Source organism: Oncorhynchus keta, chromosome 35 (genome assembly GCF_023373465.1).
Source record: "Oncorhynchus keta strain PuntledgeMale-10-30-2019 chromosome 35, Oket_V2, whole genome shotgun sequence".
In the NCBI taxonomy this organism is placed as follows: Eukaryota; Metazoa; Chordata; class Actinopteri; order Salmoniformes; family Salmonidae; genus Oncorhynchus; species Oncorhynchus keta.
Genome location: NC_068455.1, coordinates 12,297,137 through 12,318,391, shown reverse-complemented (window position 1 = coordinate 12,318,391; position 21,255 = coordinate 12,297,137). Strand labels below are relative to the sequence as shown.

At 41.9% G+C, this 21,255-nt stretch overlaps 1 protein-coding gene across 1 annotated transcript; it reads left to right on the top strand.

Moving 5' to 3' along the window:
- Positions 1–1,377: 1,377 nt before the first annotated feature.
- Positions 1,378–17,003, top strand: txlnbb (taxilin beta b). Its single transcript, XM_052496519.1, has 10 exons — positions 1,378–1,504; positions 3,222–3,462; positions 4,774–4,865; positions 7,947–8,117; positions 10,340–10,534; positions 12,524–12,643; positions 12,891–12,965; positions 13,105–13,197; positions 15,644–15,739; positions 16,240–17,003. The coding sequence occupies exons 1-10, from the start codon at positions 1,391–1,393 to the stop codon at positions 16,900–16,902; spliced, it is 1,860 nt and encodes a 619-aa protein (XP_052352479.1). The 5' UTR covers positions 1,378–1,390; the 3' UTR covers positions 16,903–17,003.
- The last annotated feature ends 4,252 nt before the right edge of the window (positions 17,004–21,255 follow it).

The following is a 21,255-nucleotide window of genomic DNA, read 5'->3' as shown; positions in this document are numbered from 1 at the left end:
GTTACTAAGCACGCCCTGATCAATTATACAATGGATTTCGTGTGTATATTAGTCATAAAATGTCTCAGCTCTCTATGAATTCAGTTGCTGGTTGCTGCAGAGTGAGTAAACGATGGTTGCTGGTTGGTACAGAGTGAATAAAACATGGTTGCTGGTTGCTGCAGAGTGAGTAAAACATGGTTGCTGGTTGCTGCAGAGTGAGTAAAACATGGTTGCTGGTTGCTGCAGAGTGAGTAAAACATGGTTGCTGGTTGCTACAGAGTAAGTAAAACATGGTTGCTGTTTGCTTTCAGAGTGAGTAAAACATGGTTGCTGGTTGCTGCAGAGTGAGTAAAAGATGGTTGCTGGTTGCTACAGAGTGAGTAAAACATGGTTGCTGGTTGCTACAGAGTGAGTAAAACATGGTTGCTGGTTGCTACAGAGTGAGTAAAACATGGTTGCTGGTTGCTGCAGAGTGAGTAAAACATGGTTGCTGGTTGCTACAGAGTGAGTAAAACATGGTTGCTGGTTGCTACAGAGTGAGTAAAACAGGATCCCCTCTCTCTCTCTCTCTCTCTCTCTCTCTCTCTCTCTCTCTCTCTCTCTCTCTCTCTCTCTCTCTCTCTCTCTCTCTCTCTCTCTCTCTCTCTATTGGTGTCAGTATGTTCCTCTGTCTCTCTCTCTACTGGTGTCAGTATGTTCTCCTCTCTCTCTCTACTGGTGCCAGTATGTTCCCCTCCCTCTCTCTCTCTCTCTCTCTCTCTCTCTCTCTCTCTCTCTCTCTCTCTCTCTCTCTCTATTGGTGTCAGTATGTTCCCCTGTCCCTCTCGCTGTGTTGGTGTCAGTTGTGTCCCTGTCCCTCTCTCTGTGTTGGTGTCAGTATGTGTCCCTGTCCTTCTCTCTGTGTTGGTGTCAGTTGTGTCCCTGTCCCTCTCTCTGTGTTCGTGTCAGTTGCGTCCCTGTCCCTCTGTGTTGGTGTCAGTATGTTCCCCTGTCCCTCTCTCTGTGTTGGTGGCAGTTGTGTCCTTGTCCCTCTCTGTGTTGGTGTCAGTTGTGTCCCTGTCCTTCTCTCTGTGTTGGTGTCAGTTGTGTCCCTGTCCCTTTCTCTGTGTTCGTGTCTGTTGCGTCCCTGTCCCTCTCTGTGTTGGTGTCAGTTGTGTCCCTGTCCCTCTCTCTGTGTTGGTGTCAGTATGTTCCCCTGTCCCTCTCTCTGTGTTGGTGTCAGTATGTGTCCCTGTCCTTCTCTCTGTGTTGGTGTCAGTTGTGTCCCTGTCCCTCTCTCTGTGTTGGTGTCAGTTGTGTCCCTGTCCCTCTCTGTGTTGGTGTCAGTATATTCCCCTGTCCCTCTCTCTGTGTTGGTGTCAGTTGTGTCCCTGGGGTTTATTTTGAGGTCTTTTCACAGCTGTTCTATATGTGGACCAGACCCCCCCTTCCCCTCTCTCTCTCTCTCTTTTCCTCCTTCTCATTTCTCCTTGTCTTTCTCATATACCCAGGACCTTCTAGTAAGACCTTCCAGGACCTTCCGGTAAGAATCATTTCAATATCTCGTATGCGTTTTGTGTTTTGGGTGGGATGTAGACAGAACTATTTTCATGGGTGTTTGTTTATTGTCTTCCTGTGGCATTGTAGGGATTTGTTTGAAAGTATTTTGGATAAGCTATTTGTATTTTTTGGAATGGGTAACAGCTTCGTCATATTTGTGGAGTAGTGTACAGTTTGTGTTGCGGTGGACCACTTGTTCTTTGACATTTTTACATGAACTTGTCAAGTACAATATAGGCCTACTGTTGTATCAAATTAGTGTTCGGTTCCAAAAGTCATTGGTGGAATGGATTAGGCAGGCTGCTTGGAGGGCGATGTCCAATCACACTGCTCTATCTGAAAGATTCATTAGAAATACATACACATGCAAAAGTGTCCCATTTTTAGACAGGAAGCTGTGGAATATAGTATTACAATAAAAATACATGTGTTACTTCTTCTGGGTAAAATGCAACTGCAACTCTGTTGTGTACTCACTGTTCTGGGTATTTCAAGTGCTGGTATTAGTTTCATCAATCCATATACTACTACAATTTACACCAACTAAAGTGAGGTTTTGAAATAAATAAATAACATGACCATATTAAGAAGTTCCTAAAATAGCATGTGTGCCCAGAACAGGTGACAAGTGCTCTGACAACTCAGCTCTGCCTGTGAAAGCACTGAGCAGCGGGAAGTGGAGAATGAGTAGAGGCTATGGAACCCAGGCAGCAGACTAATTATATGCACATAAACAGGCCACAGTCAAGCTCTACCACCAGACTTCAGTTGATATATTATAAGTTGTGAATCTGATTGACTATGTCATTTAGGGTCATTAAATAGATACAAATCAAGAGAAAACAGTTTTAATAATATTGGAAATGATGTTAAAGCTATTCTGTTGAAGTTTGGATTGACCTTGGCTTGAATGTTTTCCCCTTATACAGTAGTATAATAGTAGAAGTATATTAGTATACACTGAGTGGACAAAACATTAGGAATACATGCTCTTTCCATGACATAGACTGACTAGGTGAATCCAGGTGAAAGCTATGATCCTTTATTGATGTCACTTGTTAAATCCACTTCAATCAGTGTAGACGAAGGGGAGGAGACAGGTTAAGTAAGGATTTTTAAGCCTTGAGACAATTGAGACATGGAATGTGTGTGTGTGTCATTCAGAGGGTGAATGGGGAAGACAAAATATTTAAGTGCCTTTGAACAGGGGTGTGGTAGCAGGTGCCAGCCGCACGGATTTGAGTGTGTCAAGAGCTGCAACGCTGCTGGGTTTTTCACGCTCAACAGTTTCCCGTGTGTATTGATAATGGTCCACCACCTAAAGGACATCCAGCCGACTTGACTCAAATGTGGGAAGCATTGGAGTCAACATGGGCCAGCATCGCTGTGGAACCCTTTCGACACCTTATAGAGTCCATGCCCAACTATTTAAGGCTGTTCTGAGGGCAAAAGGAGAGTGCAACTCAATATTAGGAAGGTGTTCCTAATGTTTTGTACACTCAGCGTATTTTATTGCTTTCATTACCCGAGCATGAGGAACCAATTGGGGGATTTGCATTGTGAGTTTGTGTAATAGCGCATAGTCTCTAGGTCTTGTCTCATTAATGACCATCCTTCATGGAAACATTTAACTAGAATATAACCACATTAGTTTTAGTCATTCTAATTATATGCTGTATCATTCTCTCTCTCGTTGCTAGCCTATCAGAATGGAGACTTGTCAGGTGAGTGGCCAGGGGGAGCCAGCCCAGGGTCAGGGTCAGGTGGACTTGACAGAGGACCTGAGCAAGCAGCTAGAGGACATCATCAGTACCTACCAGGAGGCCAGTGAGGAGCCCACGGAGCAGGAGGAGGTGGAAGAGGAGGCGCTGAAGGAGCAGGTCACTAAGAAGAGCTCTGCCAAAGACCAGAAACTAGAGAAGAAGATGCTGAAAAGCCTTGGTGGGTTCTTTTCTTCTTCTTCTTTGGTTTTATTCAGAATCAACAGTTCTAGTGTTACAGTGTATCAATAGTTCTAGTGTTACAGTGTATCAATAGTTCTAGTGTTACAGTGTATCAATAGTTCTATTGTTACAGTGTATCAATAGTTCTAGTGTTACAGTGTATCAATAGTTCTAGTGTTACAGTGTATCAATAGTTATAGTGTTACAGTGTATCAATAGTTATAGTGTTACAGTGTATCAATAGTTCTAGTGTTACAGTGTATCAATAGTTCTAGTGTTACAGTGTATCAATAGTTCTAGTGTTACAGTGTATCAATAGTTCTAGTGTTACAGTGTATCAATATCTAGTGTTACAGTGTATCAATAGTTCTAGTGTTACAGTGTATCAATAGTTCTAGTGTTACAGTGTATCAATAGTTCTAGTGTTACAGTGTATCAATAGTTATAGTGTTACAGTGTATCAATAGTTATAGTGTTACAGTGTATCAATAGTTCTAGTGTTACAGTGTATCAATAGTTCTAGTGTTACAGTGTATCAATAGTTCTAGTGTTACAGTGTATCAATAGTTCTAGTGTTACAGTGTATCAATAGTTCTAGTGTTACAGTGTATCAATAGTTCTAGTGTTACAGTGTATCAATAGTTGTTGTGTTACAGTGTATCAATAGTTCTATTGTTACAGTGTATCAATAGTTCTAGTGTTACAGTGTATCAATAGTTCTAGTGTTACAGTGTATCAATAGTTCTAGTGTTACAGTGTATCAATAGTTCTAGTGTTACAGTGTATCAATAGTTCTATTGTTACAGTGTATCAATAGTTCTAGTGTTACAGTGTATCAATAGTTCTAGTGTTACAGTGTATCAATAGTTCTAGTGTTACAGTGTATCAATAGTTCTAGTGTTACAGTTTATCAATAGTTCTAGTGTTACAGTGTATCAATAGTTCTAGTGTTACAGTGTATCAATAGTTGTTGTGTTACAGTGTATCAATAGTTCTATTGTTACAGTGTATCAATAGTTCTAGTGTTACAGTGTATCAATAGTTCTAGTGTTACAGTGTATCAATAGTTCTAGTGTTACAGTGTATCAATAGTTCTAGTGTTACAGTGTATCAATAGTTCTAGTGTTACAGTGTATCAATAGTTCTAGTGTTACAGTGTATCAATAGTTCTAGTGTTACAGTGTATCAATAGTTCTAGTGTTACAGTGTATCAATAGTTCTAGTGTTACAGTGTATCAATAGTTCTAGTGTTACAGTGTATCAATAGTTGTTGTGTTATTAACTGTACTATAACACGATCTCTGTTCAGGTAAAGAGGCCATGCTATTGATGCAGAGTTTGAACAAGCTCGGCACTCCAGAGCAGAAACTGGAGGCCATCATCAAGAAACATGCTGAGCTGGTGAGCGGGGCATGCTGATCCATGAGGCAGTGTTGATCCATGCTTCAGAGTTAGTACTGATGGAAAAAGTACCCAATTGTCATACTTGAGTAAAAGTAAAGATATCTTAATAGAAAATGACTCAAGTAAAAGTGAAAGTTACCTAGTAAAATACTACTTGAGTAAAAGTCTAAAAGTATTTGTTTTTAAATATACTTAAGTAGCAAAAGTAAATGTAATTGCTAAAATATACTTGCGTATCAAAAGTAAAAGTAAAAGTATAAATAATTTAATGTTCCTTGTATTAAGCAAACCAGACGGCATCATTTTCTTGTTGTTTTTTAATCTTGGAGCACCGATCCCTTTAGCGGGATCATTTTCATCAACATCCGGTGAATTGCAGAGCGCCAAATTCAAATTAAATAACTAAAAATATTTAATTTTCATGAAATCACAAGTGCAATGTATCAAAACACAGCGTAGCTTGTTGTTAATCCACCTGGCGTGTCAGATTTCAAAAAAGCTTTTCGGTGAAAGCAAACCATGTGATTATGTGAGGACAGCTCTCAGCAGACAAAACATTACAAACAGCTAGCAGCAAAGTAGATTGGTCATGAAAGTCAGAAAAGCAATACAAATAATGGCTTACCTTTGATGATCTTCATATGTTTGCACTCACGAGACTCCCAGTCACACAATACATGTTTATTTTGTTCCATAAAGATTCTCTTTATATCCAAATAGCCTGAAACTATGTCTAAAGACTGTTCACACCTGTGTGAAGGGGTGTGGCAGTTAGAGAGAGAGAGAGAGAGAGAGAGAGAGAGAGAGAGAGAGAGAGAGAGAGAGAGATATGATCCTTCCCACAGGGCACGTCATGACAGCGGAGAGAAATGTTTGTCGTTTTTAGTGTGATATCTGAGTGAGACTGACTAATAAAATCAATCCAGGCCCCCCGGGTGGTAATTCAACCGGGATTACCAAATTAAGATAGCTTGCCGCTAGACTAACGTACTAATCTAAAAAATGTTAGCTGACATGGGCTAATTGAGTGACTATCAGTGACTGACAATAACAAGAGAGAACTGCTGATGCACAACAACATTTCGAAATTGCACCTGAAACCCCACCTCTTTAAGGAATACCTAGGATAGGATAAGTAATCCTTCTCACCCCCCTAAAAGATTTAGATGCACTATTGTAAAGTGGCTGTTCCACTGGATGTCATAAGGTGAATGCACCAATTTGTAAGTCGCTCTGGATAAGAGCGTCTGCTAAATGACTTAAATGTAATGTAAATGTGTATTCTACTATTATATTTCGCAACATTAAACAGAGACCCCGACTGATTCCAAATAAATATATATCTCTGGTCTAGACGTACAGTGGATTCAGAAAGTATTCAGACCACTTGACTTTTTCCACATTTTGTTACGTTACAGACTTATTGTAAAATGGATTAAATAGTTTTTTCCCCTCATCAATCTACACAAAATACACCATAATGACAAAGTGAAAACAGGTTTTTAGAAATTTTTGCGTAAAAATAAACAAAATATCACATTTACATGAGTATTCAGTCCCTTTACTCAGTACTTTGTTGAAGCACCTTTGGCAGCAATTACAGCCTCCAGTCTTCTTGGGTATGAAGCTACAAGCTCAGCACACCTGTATTTGGGGAGCTTCTGCCATTCTTCTCTGTAGATCCTCTAAAGCTCTGTCAGGTTGGATGGGGAGCGTCACTGTACAGCTATTTATTTTTATTTTTTATTTTTAAATAAAAAATGTGTACCCCTTTTTCACAGCTATTTTCATGTCTCTCCAGAGATGTTAGATCGGATTCAAGTCCAGGCTCTGTCTGGGCCACTCAAGGACATTCAGAGACTTGTCCTGAAGTCACTCCTGCGTTGTCTTGGCTGTGTGCTTAGGAATGTTGTCCCATTGGAAGCTGAACCTTCGCCCCCAGTCTGGGGTCCTGAGCGCTCTGGAGCAGGTTTTCATCAAGGATCTCTTTGCTCAATTCATCCTTCCCTCAAACCTGACTAATCTCCCAGTCCCTGCCTCTGAAAAACATCCCCACAGCATGATGCTGCTACCACTATGCTTCACTGTAGGGATGGTGCCAGGTTTCCTCAAGACATGACGCTTGGCACTCAAGCCGAAGAGTTCAATCTTGGTTTCATCAGACCAGAGAATCTTGTTTCTCATGGTCTGAGAGTCCTTTAGGTACCTTTTGGCAAACTCCAAGCAGGCTATTGTGTGCATTTTACTGAGGAGTGGCTTCCATCTGGCCACTCTACCCTAAATGCCTGATTGGTGGTGTGCTGCAGAGATGGTTGTCCTTCTGGAAGGTTCTCCCATCTCCGCAGAGGAACACTAGAGCTCTGACAGAGTGACGGTCAGGCTCTTAGTCACCTCACTGACCAAGACCCTTCTCCCCAGATTGCTCAGTTTGTCTGGGCGGCCAGCTCTAAGAAGAGTCTTGGTGGTTCCAAACTTCTTCAATATAAGAATGATGGAGGCCACTGTGTTCCAGGGGACCTTCAATGCTGCAGAAATGTTTTGATACCCTTCCCCAGATCTGTGCCTTGACACAATCCTGACTCTGAGCTCTACGAACAACACATGCATTTTCAACTGTGGGATATTATATAGACAGATGTGTGCCTTTCCAAATCATCTTTCCAAATCATGTCCAATCAATTGAATTTACCAAAGGTGGATTCTAATTAAGTTGCAGAAACATCTCAAGGATGATCAATGGAAACAGGATGCACCTGAGCTCAATTTTTTTTTTTAGCAAAGGGTCTGAATACTGATGTAAAAAATGTATTTCTCTTTTTTTATTTGCAAAAAATTCATTTTTTTCTTGCTTTGTCATTATGGGGAATTGTGTAGATTGATGAGAAAAAAAGGCTGTAATGTAACAAAATGTGGAAAAAAGTTAAGGGGTCTGAATACTTTCTAAATGCACTTTATACTACATAGATTTGTTTTGTTTGTGAAGAGGAAAAATGATGTATGTGTGTGGGTTTGTGTCTTTATTGTGTGTGTGTGTGTGTGTGTGTGTGTGTGTGTGTGTGTGTGTGTGTGTGTGTGTAGCTGGATGAGCACCGGGGTGACCAGAAGCAGCTGAAGTTTCTGCAGAAGAAGCTTCTCCAGGTGATGAAAGAGAAGGACCAGCTCCAGAGTGAACACAGCAGGGCTGTTCTGGCCCGCAGCAAGTTGGAGTCCCTGTGTAGGGAGCTGCAGAGACACAACAAGACCCTCAAGGTGAGCCTCTCATTGTAGCATGATTTACACTACATGACACTACATTACAAAAGTATGTGGACACCTGCCTGTCAAACATCTCATTCCAAAATCATGGGTATCCACTAGATGTTGGAACATTGCTGCTTTAACAGCCTCCACTCTTCTGGGAAGGCTTTCCACTAGATGTTGGAACATTGCTGCTTTAACAGCCTCCAGTCTTCTGGGAAAGCTTTCCACTAGATGTTGGAACATTGCTGCTATAACAGCCTCCACTCTTCTGGGAAGGCTTTCCACTAGATGTTGGAACTGTCACGACTTCCGCCGAAGTCGGCTCCTCTCCTTGTTCGTTTGGCGATCGACGTCACCGGCTTTCTAGCCATCGCCGTTCCATTGTTCATTTATCCATTTGTTTTGTCTTGTTTTGCACACCTGGTTTACATTCCCTAATCACACTGCATGTATTTATTCCTCTGTTCCCCCCCCTCCATGTTTTTGTGTGAAATTGTTTGTGTGTTAAGTGTTTTGTAACGCGCCAGGATGGCGTTCGTTATTTCCATGTATTTTCACGAAGCTTGTTTGAATTGTTAAACATTTACGATTTGTGACTGTTTTTGCGTGCTTTACACTTTGCCTTGTTGGCTGGAGGTTTTTGAAGCAGCTGCGCCCGTCTGTAATCTTTCTCCTGCCGAAATAAAGTGTGCGCCTGTTCACAATTCTCTGCTCTCCTGCACCTGACTTCACCACAAGTACGCACACGCCTGACAGGAACATTGCTGCTGGGACTTGCTTCCATTCAGCCACAAGAAAATGAGTGAGGTTTGGCACTGATGTTTGGGCGATAAAGGCCTGGCTCGCAGTTCCAATTCATCCCAAATTTGTTCGATAAGGTTGAGGTTAGGGCTCTGTGCAGGCCAGTCAAGTTCTTCCACACCGATCTCGACAAACCATTTCTGTATGGACCTCGCTTTGTACACGGGGGCATTGTTATGCTGAAACAAGAAAGCGCCTTCTTTGACATTCTAGCACAGAATCGTCTAGAATGTCATTGTATGCTGTAGTGTTAAGATTTCCCTTCACTGGAACTAAGGAGCCTACCCCAAACCATGAAAAACAGCCCCAGACCATTATTCTCCTGGCATCTGCCAAGCCCAGATTCGTCCGTCGGACTGCCAGATTGTGAAGCGTGATTCATCAATCTAGAGAATCCATTTCCACTGCTCCAGAGTCCAATGGTGGCGAGCTTTACACCACTCCAGCCGATGCTTGGCATTGCGCATGTTAATCTTAGGCTTGTGTGCGGCTGCTCGGCCATGGAAACCCATTTCATGAAGCTCCTGACAAACAGTTCTTGTGTTGATGTTGCTTCCAGAGGCAGTTTGGAATACGGTCGGGAGTGTTGCAATCGAGGACAGACGATTTTTATGTGATACGTGCTTCAGTACTCGGCGGTCCCGTTCTGTGAGCTTGTGTGGCCTACCAATTCGCGGCTTAGCCGTTGTTGCTCCTACACGTTTCCACGTCACAATAACAGGACAGCTCTAGCAGGGCATAAATTTGAGTGACTGACTTGATGGAAAGGTGGAATCCTATGACAGTGCTACGTTGAAAGTCACTAAGCTCTTCAGTAAGGCCATTCTACTGCCAATGTTTGTCTATGGAGATTGTATGGCTGTGTGCTTGATTTTATACACCTGTCAACAACAGGTGTTTGGCTGAAATAGCCAAATCCACTCATTTGAACGGGTGTCCACATACTTTTGTATAAATAGTGTGCCTCAGTACCCATAACACTCTGTGTAACATGTCCAAGGTGAGGCTCTCCTCGCACTGACTAGTACCGCCAACCAGAATTGTATCAAATACTACTTTGAAATACATGAACTGCTATTGATTTACTTTGCCCTTTAAAATGAAACCAATGGATTAGCCTTGAATGTTCAAACATCAAGCTAAATCAAAGTGCATCTCAAATACTTTTTCATATTTATTTGATCCGGGTCTGATGCAACAACCAGTGGCCCTCACTAAGTTAAAATGATATGGCAGGTGTATGTAAATACACTGTCTGTGTATTCACTCCTTACATGAGTTTGTCTGGGAGTCCAACTGGCATACTTTTCCCTATGTAATGCACTACTTTTGACCAGAGTCAGGTCAAAAGTAGTGCAATACATAGGGAATAAGGTGCCATTGGGGACAAACCCTAATGGTGCATCATCTTGTATTCTGTGATTGTTCAGGAGGAGACCCTCCAGAGGTGTAGGGAGGACGACCTGAAGAGGAAGGACATCACCACTCACTTCCAGAGCACGCTGACGGACATCCAGGTCCAGATCGAGGAGCACAGTACCCGCAACACCAAGCTGTGTCAGGAGAACAGTGACCTGGCAGAGAAACTCAAGAGCCTAATCTCCCAGTACGACGCAAGAGAGGCGGTACGGAGCCCTGTTACAAATGTTCTGGATATTGTAGTGCAGTTTAAACTGAATGTGTTTACTTACAGTACCAGTAAGATGTTTGCACACAGCTACTCATTCAATTTTATACATAGTAGAATAATAGTGAAGACATCAAAACTATGAAATAACACATATGGAATCATGTAGTAACCAAAAAAGTGTTAAACAAATCCAAATATATTTTCTATTTGAGATTCTTCAAAGTAGCCATCCTTTGCCTTGAAAACAGCTTTGCACACTCTTGGCATTCTCTCAACCCGCTTCATGAGGAATGCATTTCAACCGTCTTGAAGGAGTTCCCACATATGCTGAGCACTTGTTGGCTGCTTTTCCTTCATTCTGTGGTCCAACTCATCCTAAACCATCTCAATTGGGTTGAGATCAGGTGATTGTGGAGGTCAGGTCATCTGATGCAGCGCTCCATCACTCTCCTTGGTCAAATAGCCCTTACACAGCCTGGAGGTATGTTGGGTCATTGTCCTGTTGAAAAACAAATGATAGTCCCACTAAGCGCAAACCAGATGGAATGGTGTATCGCTGCAGAATGCTGTGGTAGCCATGCTGGTTAAGTGTGCCTTGAATTCTAAATAAATCACTGACAGTGTCACCAGCAAAGCACCCCCACACATCACACCTCCCCCCCATGCTTCACGGTGGGAACCACACATGCAGAGATCATCCGTTCACCTACTCTGCATCTCACAAAGACATGGCGGTTGGAACAAAAAATCTCAAATTTGGACTCATCAGACCAAAGGACAGATTTCCACCTGTCTAATGTCCATTGCTTGTGTTTCTTGGCCCAAGCAAGTCTATTATTCTTATTGGTGTCCTTTAGTAGTGGTTTCTTTGCAGCAATTCAACCATGAAGGCCTGATTCAAGCAGGCTTCTCTGAACAGTTGATGTTGAGATGTGTCTGTTACTTGAACTCTGAAGCATTTATGGGCTGCAATCAGAGGTGCAGTTAACTCTAATGAACTTATCCTCTGCAGCAGAGGTAACTCTGGGTCTTCCTTTCTTGTGGCGGTCCTCATTAGAACCAGTTTCATCATAGCGCTTGATGATTTTTGCGACTGCACTTGAAGAAACTTTTAAAGTTCTTTAAATTTTCTGCATTGACTGACCTTCATGTCTTCAAGTAATGATGGACTGTCGTTTCTCTTTGTTTTTACCAAATAGGGCTATCTTCTGTATAACACCCCTACCTTGTCACAACACAACTGATTGTCTCAATTCATTAGGAAGGAAAGAAATTCCACAAATGAACTTAAAAAGGCACACCTGTTAATTGAAATGCATTCCATGAAGCTGGTTGAGAGAATGCCAAGAGTGTGCAAAGCTGTCATCAAGGCAAATGGTGGCTACTTTGAAGAATCTCATATTATTCTACAATGTAGAAAAATATATTTTTTTTAAACACAAAAAAAACCTTGAATGAGTAAGTGTGTCCAAACTTTTGACTGGTACTGTCTATTAACACACAATCACACATGTGTTTTTTATTACAATGATAATCTCAGATGCTTTAAAATAAAACAAATGTTACAATGTTAGTATTAAATTGTACACAACATTTGTGAATTTTCCAAACATCCATCACACACACTTCACATCACACACACTTATTATCAATCCAATACTCAACTGAGATAGAAACCCATCATGATTGAACACAACAGGCCCATGCAACAATAGGGGTCACTGTGTGACAATATAAGCTTGCTCCTCCTTGAGTCAAGGCCATGCTCAGTGGTTCATTTGTCTCATTTCTCATTATTATTAACCCGAGCTTGGCTCAGGTTATGGGATGTCAAAGTTCACATTTCAAGCAAAAATATTACCACTAGGAATACACCAATGATACAAACCAGCCATTGCCACTCTTTAACTGTGGAAACGTTGTGTAAAACGTGTAGTGTTTGTCTCAGTGAAAGTGCCCCAATCTACCTCTTGTTACCTCACAGAACCTGGAAAAGGTGTTTAAACATAGAGACCTGCAGCAGAAGCTGTTGGAAACTAAACTTGAACAGGCAAACATGATCATTGCAGAGGGAGAGGAGAAGCACAAGCGAGAGAAAGACCACGTAAGTTAGCATCTTGCAGCACTTGACTGACTTAATAGATTTTACACAAATATTATTATCATTTTTTCCAGGTCATATTGACTATGAGAAGAGTTTCATCACATACAGTGTATTCATATGCTGTCTATTACTGAAGATCAGTGCATGGAATAAGCTACACACATGAAAAAACATAATGGAAAAATGTTATTCAGTGACAAGGCAAAGAATTCACAACTGATATATTTTCATTTTACATTTTTTGAAGTTGATAAATAAGGCTGCACGGTCGCAGGTGAAGGTGCAGATTCTGAAAGAACAAGAGGAAGGGATGCAGGCCCAGGTAAATGGAGACTGTTTCTTTATCTCTGTCAGTCTTCCCTCTCTCTCTCTCCTCTCTTTCTCTCTCTGTCTCCCCTACCCTCTCTCTCTCTCTTTTACATACTGCTGCACACACTTAACTTTCTAATTTCTCCCTCCAGATTTCCATGTACTCCGAAAAGTTTGATGAAATCCAGGGGACGGTGTCAAAGAGCAATGGAGTGTACGCCAGCTTCAGACAGGACATGGAGAAGGTAGCCAAAGGCTTACTCTCAGTATATCTCCTATCAGTGATGACCTTATGTATAATCTTATGACACCAATGGTGTTGCCATGGCACAAATACATTCCATTTATTTATACCATGGCATTGTTGAATACTAATATCTGATTGGCTCTAAGGGCATTCTAGAGCTTGCATTATTGAAGTGACAATGTCCGAGAAGCTGGTGTTTGGAGGATATTGGCATGGGTGTTGTTAGAGCAAACCGTGCCAATATATCTTTCAAACACCGGCTTTGAGGGCATTATCACTTTCATACAACGGGTTACCAACATATTCAAATAACAATTGACATATTTTCAATAAAAACTTTATTTTTATGAATTTATTCATACTATTTCATCCAAAATATATAGTTCCGACTCACAAATGTAGTAGGGTTGTTACCAAAGCCGGCTGGTCATTTGTTCTATTGGTACGGTTGCCAGAGACACGACCCAGTCATTCAGTCTTTTTGTTCTGTATCTCTGGATGGGACCCAGTCGTTGGTTCTAAATGTTACATTGCCATACTGGCTGGCAACGTTCTCTTCCCTTGCTTACTAGCTACTTACAGTCACGTAAAAAAGTACAGCCAGAAAAAAAGCTAAGTAGCTGCATTTGCATTTGTTTAAGCTGTTTTCTAGTGACATTTATTTGGGTACATCCACAACAATGAGATAATGAAGCGTGATTTCGGCTGGCATAGAAAATCTGCACACTTGTCTTGTTCAGGGGAGCTAGCCAACAATAATATAATAATAATATATGCCATTTAGCAGACGCTTTTATCCAAAGCGAGTTACAGTCATGTGTGGATACATTCTACGTATGGGTGGTCCCGGGAATCAAACCCACTACCCTGCCGTTACAAGCGCCATGCTCTACCAACTGTGCTACAGAAGGACCACAGCTAACACAATCACTTCGAACTGAAGCTGGAAAGACTGCAAACTAGCTGCACTTGGTTTTGTTGAACCTTTTTTCAATTAACATTTCTCTGTATATATCCATAAATGATGCCAGCTGATTCATGATTTTGACTGGCTGAGAAACGCTGCCTGCCTGTCTGTCTGTCTCGTCCCGACACGTTCATTACTATGGTACAGCTGGAGATCAAATTTGAATATTGAAACAATGTTGCAAAAGTCGGAGAGAAAGAAAACAAGGTTTATACATTTCCGCTGTTGAAAACTAAATGTTAGTCTAAAAGAAATGTGAGATAATGTTTTTTATAGTGGAGATCAAGTTTATAATTTCCCTGGCTGGGCTGATGAGTCTGATGAGACAGTGGTAACTTGTGGAATAGACACCGGCTGGAATGTGTTTTCTTAATTAAAACAATATCCAATTGGTAGTTACAGTCTTGTCCCATCGCTGCCACTCCACTACGGACTCGGGAGAGGCAAAGGTCGAGAGCCACGAGAGCCTCCGAAACATGACCCTGCCAAGCCGCACTGCTTCTTGACACACTGCTCGCTAAACCCGGAAGCCAGCCTGCACCAATGTGTTGGAGGAAACACCGTACAACTGTTGTTGACCGAAGTCAGCACGCATGCACCAGGCTCACCATAAGGAGTCACTAGAGCGCAATGGGACAAGGACATCCTGGCAGGCCAAACCCTCCCCTAAGCCGGATGACGCTGGGCCAATTGTGCGCCGCCTCATTGGTCTCCCGGTTACAGCCGGCTGCGACACAGCCTGGGATCGAATCTGGGTCTGTATCTGTCAGATCCAGAGGCTGGAAAGCAGTTTTAACCATACAGCATTCAGGATTAGAACCATGGGTATAATACCCATTATAAACTGGAGCCATGAATACTGATTGGCTGATAGCGTGGTATATCAGACAGTATACCACGGGTATGACAAAGCATTTATTTTTACTTCTCTAAATAGGTTGGTAACCAGTTTATAATAGCAATAAGACACCTCATGGCTTTGTGGTATATGGTCAATATACCCCCCCCTCATTCTTACATGTTCTTTGTTTGAGCTGCTTTTGAAAGCAAAAGTCGAAATGAAAACATCATTTGCATTGTCGAATTCGATATTCATAATAGCAAGCTAGGACAGATGGTTTGGTTAGCTAAACTAGCAAGTCTGTTTGTTCGGTAACCAAGGCAGCTGACAGTTACTGTCGTATCTAGTAAACTTGCGAGCTATTTCAGTTGATGTTTAACAGATTTCTACCTGCAAATTAACACATTTCTAGCGGCAAACGTGTTCAATTATAGCCATTGTATAACAGGGATAATCAACTCTGGGCTCTATGCGTTCTCTGGAAAATAATGCAACTCTGTGGAAGTTTGGTTGAACTCTGCAAGCGTGTCGTGGAACATACCTTCCACGTCGTTCATTATTTTCCGTAGAGCGCATAGCCCCTTGTTGATTATCCCTTACTTTTCAATTGAACTGTCTTTTTTTGTTGTCTTGTAGATGTCCAAGAAGATGAGGAAGCTGGAGAAGGAGTCTATCCAATGGAAAAGCCGTTTCGAGGGCTGCAACAAAGCACTTATCGATATGCTCACAGACGTAAGATACCATACATGTTTCATCCATTACCCAGTGTGCTTCTATGTTCCCCCCTATCAAAGACATTTTTTTTTTTTTTACCTTTATTTAACCAGGCAAGTCGGTGAAGAACAAATTCTTATTTTCAATGACGGCATAGGAACAGTGGGTTAACTGCCTGTTCAGGGACAGAACGACAGATTTTGTACCTTGTCAGCTCGGGGATTTGAACTTGCAACCTTTTGGTTACTAGTCCAATGTTCTAACCACTAGGCTACCCTGCCACCCCAATGAAAGACAAACAAGCAACAAAGACTTAAATATGACTGTAGATCTTCTTTGACTCATGGTGGAGATAGTGTTTGCATACCAAATGGCACCCTATTCCCTCGTGCAGTGCACTACTCTTGACCATAGCCCTATTGGCTATAGACACCACATAGGGAATAGAAGGACATTTGGGATGATGGCTGTGATTTATCTTGACGAATCTCACCCTGTATCTTTTTTACCCCATTCAGAAAACCTTGAAGGAGAAAGAGTTTGAGCTGTTCACCTTGAAGACTCAGAAGCTGGAGAAACTGTGCCGGGCACTGCAGGAGGAGAGGAACAGTCTCTCTCATAAGCTCCAGGAAGCCAATCCAGTGGCTGCCACCAGTGTAGCGGAGACAAAAGAGAAGGAGAATCCAGGGGTACCTGCTACTGAAAAGCCCAGTGAGACACCCTCTGAAAAACCCAGGGCTTCTGAACCCCCTGCTCCTGAAACCCCTGTTCCTATAGAGACCCCCGCAGTCGTAACCCCTGTTCCTATAGAGACCCCCGCAGTCGTAACCCCTGTTCTTATAGAGACCCCCGTAGTCGTAACTCCTGCTACTGAAAATCCCGCTCCTGCAACCCCCCTGACCAGAGAGCTGGCTGACCTGAAGGCCCAGAAGGCCCGTCTACAGGAGATTCAAATGTCCTTCACCCTTTCCAACGTCGTGCCGCCTGAGTTCTTTGACAACGAGGAAGAGGAGGACACCACCACAGAGCCACATGGACACACTGAGGCCCCAGAGGCCAGTAACGAGGAAACCAAGGCCCCAGAGAAGAATCACATAGAGGGGTGTAACGGAGACAAGACAGCAGCTGAAGAAGACGAAGCCCAGGAGCAGAGAGATAGGGATATGGAGTCAGTTGACTAGACTAGGGTCGGTGTAGTTACAGTAAATTACAATCAGAGATGGAGACCATGTGATCATAAATTGTTTGAATGGAATTTTTAACAATAAACAATAAAAACGTGCTTTTGTCCATTCATAAATCATTTATATTCACTTGTGTGCTGATACTAAATTAAAGCCCAGTCTTTCAGGCACTGATGTTGCAGCTTCTAGCCTACATATATTAAATGATTATTATTGTACGTGATTACCAGATATGTTTACAAACAATAAAATACATGGATTATTATTCCCCACCAGCCTCTCTGTGAACAAGAAAAAGGAAGCTGAGGAACTATGGACAAGAAACTACCAGTAAGACATCTAGCATAGCTACCTTTCCTAATGAGAACCATTAACTTTGAATGTAAAGACCTTTTTGAGATCAACTTTATTCGAGCCAATGCATTTAGTAATAATCAACTTTATCTCATTCATCACATTATATTAACCTTTGAACAGGACACACAGACGTTACACAGATGATCTACTGTTATTGCTCTCTATCTCTCTCTACATGTAAGGAAATGCAGAATGTTTGTTGAGGACTTTATACAGCTGGGAGTAGGCTGATATACAGTACCAGTCAGACGTTTGGACACACCTACTCACTCATTCAAGTGTTTTTCTTTATTTTTTAAACATTTTCTACATTGTAGAATAATAGTGAAGACATCAAAACTATGAAACAACATGGAATCATGTAGTAATAACCAAAAAAGTGTTAAACAAATAAAAAATATATTTGAGATTCTTCAAAGTAGCCACCCTTTGCCTTGATGACAGCTTTGCACACTCTTGGCATTCTCTCAACCAGCTTCACCTGGAATGCTTTTCCAACAGTCTTGAAGGAGTTCCCACATATGCTGAGCACTTGTTGGCTGCTTTTCCTTCATTCTGCGTTCCAACTCATCCCAAATCATCTCAATTGGGTTGACGTCAGGGGATTGTGGAGGCCAAGTCATCTGATGCAGCACTCCATCACTCTCCTTGGTCAAATAGCCCTTACACAGCCTGGAGGTGTGTTGGGTCATTGTCCTGTTGAAAAACAATTGACAGTCCCACTAAGTGCAAACCAGATGGGATGGCATATCGTTGCAGCATGCTGTGGTAGCCATTCTGGTTAAGTGTGCCTTGAATTCTAAATAAATCACCATCACACCTCCTTTTCCAAGTTTCACAGTGGGAACCACACATGCGGAGATCATCCATTCACCTACTTTGCTTCTCACAAAGACATGACGGTTGGAACCAAAAATCTAAAATTTGGACTCATTAGACCAAAGGACAGATTTCCACCAGTCTAATGTCCATTGCTCGTGTTGCTTGGCCCAAGCAAGTATCTTCTTCTTATTGGTTTATTTTCAGCAATTCGACCATGAAGGCCTCCTCTTAACAGTTGATGTTGAGATGTGTCTGTTACTTGAACTCTGTGAAGCATTTATTTGGGCTGCAATTTCTGAGGCTGGTAACTCTAATGAACTTATCCTCTGCAGCAGAGGTAACTCTGGGTCTTCATGTCTTAAAGTAATGATGGACTGTCGTTTCTCTTTGCTTATTTGAGCTTGTCTTGCCATAACATGGACTTGGTCTGTTACCAAATAGGGCTATCTTCTCTATACCACCCCTACCTTGTCACAACACAAATGATTGGCTCAAACGCTTTAAGAAGGAAAGAAATTCCACAAATTAACTTTTAAGAAGGCACACTTGTTAATTGAAATGCATTCCAGATGATTACCTCATGAAACTGGTTGAGAGAATGCCAAGACTGTGCAAAACTGACATCAAGGCAAATGGTGGCTACTTTTGAAGAATCTCAAATATAAAATAAGTTTTGATTTGTTCAACACTTTTTTGGTTATTACTACATGATTCCATGTTGTTTCATAGTTGTGATGTCTTCACTATTATTCTACAATGTAGGAAATAGTAAAAGTAAAGAAAAACCCTTGAATGAGTAGGTGTGTGCAAAACCTGCTGTTTAGATCATACTAACAGCCCTATAAAGAAACCTGCAGTACATACTGACAGTCCTATAGACAGACCTGCAGTACATACTGACAGCCCTATAGACAGACCTGCAGTACATACTGACAGTCCTATAGACAGACCTGCAGTACATACTGACAGCCCTATAGACAGACCTGCAGTACATACTGACAGCCCTATAGACAGACCTGCAGTACATACTGACAGCCCTATAGACAGACCTGCAGTACATACTGACAGTCCTATAGACAGACCTGCAGTACATACTGACAGTCCTATAGACAGACCTGCTGTAGAGAAACTGACAGCCCTATAGACAGACCTGCAGTACATACTGACAGCCCTATAGACTGACCTGCAGTACATACTGACAGTCCTATAGACAGACCTGCAGTACATACTGACAGTCCTATAGACAGACCTGCAGTACATACTGACAGCCCTATAGACAGACCTGCAGTACATACTGACAGCCCTATAGACAGACCTGCAGTACATACTGACAGTCCTATAGACAGACCTGCAGTACATACTGACAGTCCTATAGACAGACCTGCAGTACATACTGACAGTCCTATAGACAGACCTGCAGTACATACTGACAGCCCTATAGACAGACCTGCAGTACATAATGACAGCCCTATAGACAGACCTGCAGTACATACTGCCGGCCCTATAGACAGACCTGCAGTACATACTGACAGCCCTATAGACAGACCTGCTGTACATACTGACAGCACTATAGACAGACCTGCAGTAGAGGACATTTGGACAGTCCTATAGACAGACCTGCAGTACATAATGACAGCCCTATAGACAGAAGTGCAGTAGAGGACATATGGACAGTCCTATAGACAGACCTGCAGTACATACTCCCGGGTGGAGCAGCGGTCTAAGGCACTGCATCTCTGCATCTCAGTGGTAGAGGTGTCACTAGAGACCCTGGTTTGATTCCAGGCTCTATCACAACCGGCTGTGATTGGGAGTCCCATAGGGTGGCGCACAATTTGCCCAGCGTCGTTAGGGTTTGGCCGTGGTAGGCCATCACTGTAAATAAAAATGTGTTCTTAACTGACTGATTTTTTTAAAAGTATGCTGTTGGGGTACTGTATATTATTCTGTTTTAATCTTACTCCTGAATCGATAAGATAAATATAATAGTTTTTCTTCCGTGTATTTTTTAACAAAGATGATAGTTACTTTGAAGTGCAAAGTGTAGGGATAATCATTCTTCAGTACAAACAAGGTGGTATAGCAAGGAGATTAGAATGCCATGAACCAAGAGGATGTGAGTTCAAATACCAGGTTAGAACATGTTGAATAATCATTACTTTATGAATAAACATACACAATGTAGTCAAAGTTGGTCATATTTGTAAATTGAAAATACTATGTTAAAAGCACTGTGTGTGTTGCCCAAAGACAAAGAGATGTGATTGGATCAGTGGTTCACCATTCAGGGTCTTGTTGTCCTTGGCAACAGTAACAAGGAGTGATGTGTAATGAAACTAGGGCGCACGTGTCCTGGGTCAGTACTTTTTGGGTGGGGAGAATATTTTTTTGCGACAATCAGGTGACGTCCCCGGAACGAACCGGGAACTAGACAAAAAACCTCCAGAGGACCATGACACAATGTCCCAAGAACGTTCAAGGGGCCTTTAGGGGGCCATGAGACAACATCCCAAGAATGTCCTAAAAACTTAATTGGGGACATCCCCAGGAACGACCGGGAACCAGACAAAACCTCCAGCATACCATGACACAATGTCCTGACGACTGATTAATAAGGCAAACATTTTGTGACGTTGAAGCCAGATAACTGCTTTTTTGAATTCTTCCCCTCGAATAAGGGACTGATTTAGACCTGAGACACCAGGTGGGCGCAATTAATTATCGAGGTAGAACAGCAGTACTTGTAGAGTAAGATTTGAATACCCCTGGACCATGGTCCCCAGTGCCAGAGAAGAACAGCAGCTGACTTTTTTCACATTTTGTTGTGTTACAACCTGCATTTAAAATGGATAAAATGTAGATGTTTTTGTCACGGGCCTACACAATACCTCATAATGTCAAAGTGGAATTATGTTTTTTGAATTTTCTACCAATAAATAAACCATGAAAAGTTTAAATGTCTTGAGTCACAGATTCAACCACTAACACCAAGGAGTTTTTCCAATGGCTCACAAAGAAGGGCGCCTATTGGTGGATGGTTTAAAAAACAAAAAAAGCTGACATTGAATATCCCTTGGAGCATGGTCAAGTTATTAATAACACGTTCACTACAAGATACAGGTGTCCTTCCTAACTCAGTTGCCAGAGAGGAAAGAAACCATTCAGGGATTT

Bases quoted from the DNA above. Each gene is read 5' to 3' on its own strand.
- txlnbb (XM_052496519.1), top strand. From the start codon at position 1,391: ATGTGGACCAGACCCCCCCTTCCCCTCTCTCTCTCTCTCTTTTCCTCC. The intron at 1,505-3,221 runs GTAAGAATCATT...TCTCGTTGCTAG, and splicing joins AGACCTTCCAGGACCTTCCG to CCTATCAGAATGGAGACTTG. The intron at 3,463-4,773 runs GTGGGTTCTTTT...ATCTCTGTTCAG, and splicing joins GAAGATGCTGAAAAGCCTTG to GTAAAGAGGCCATGCTATTG.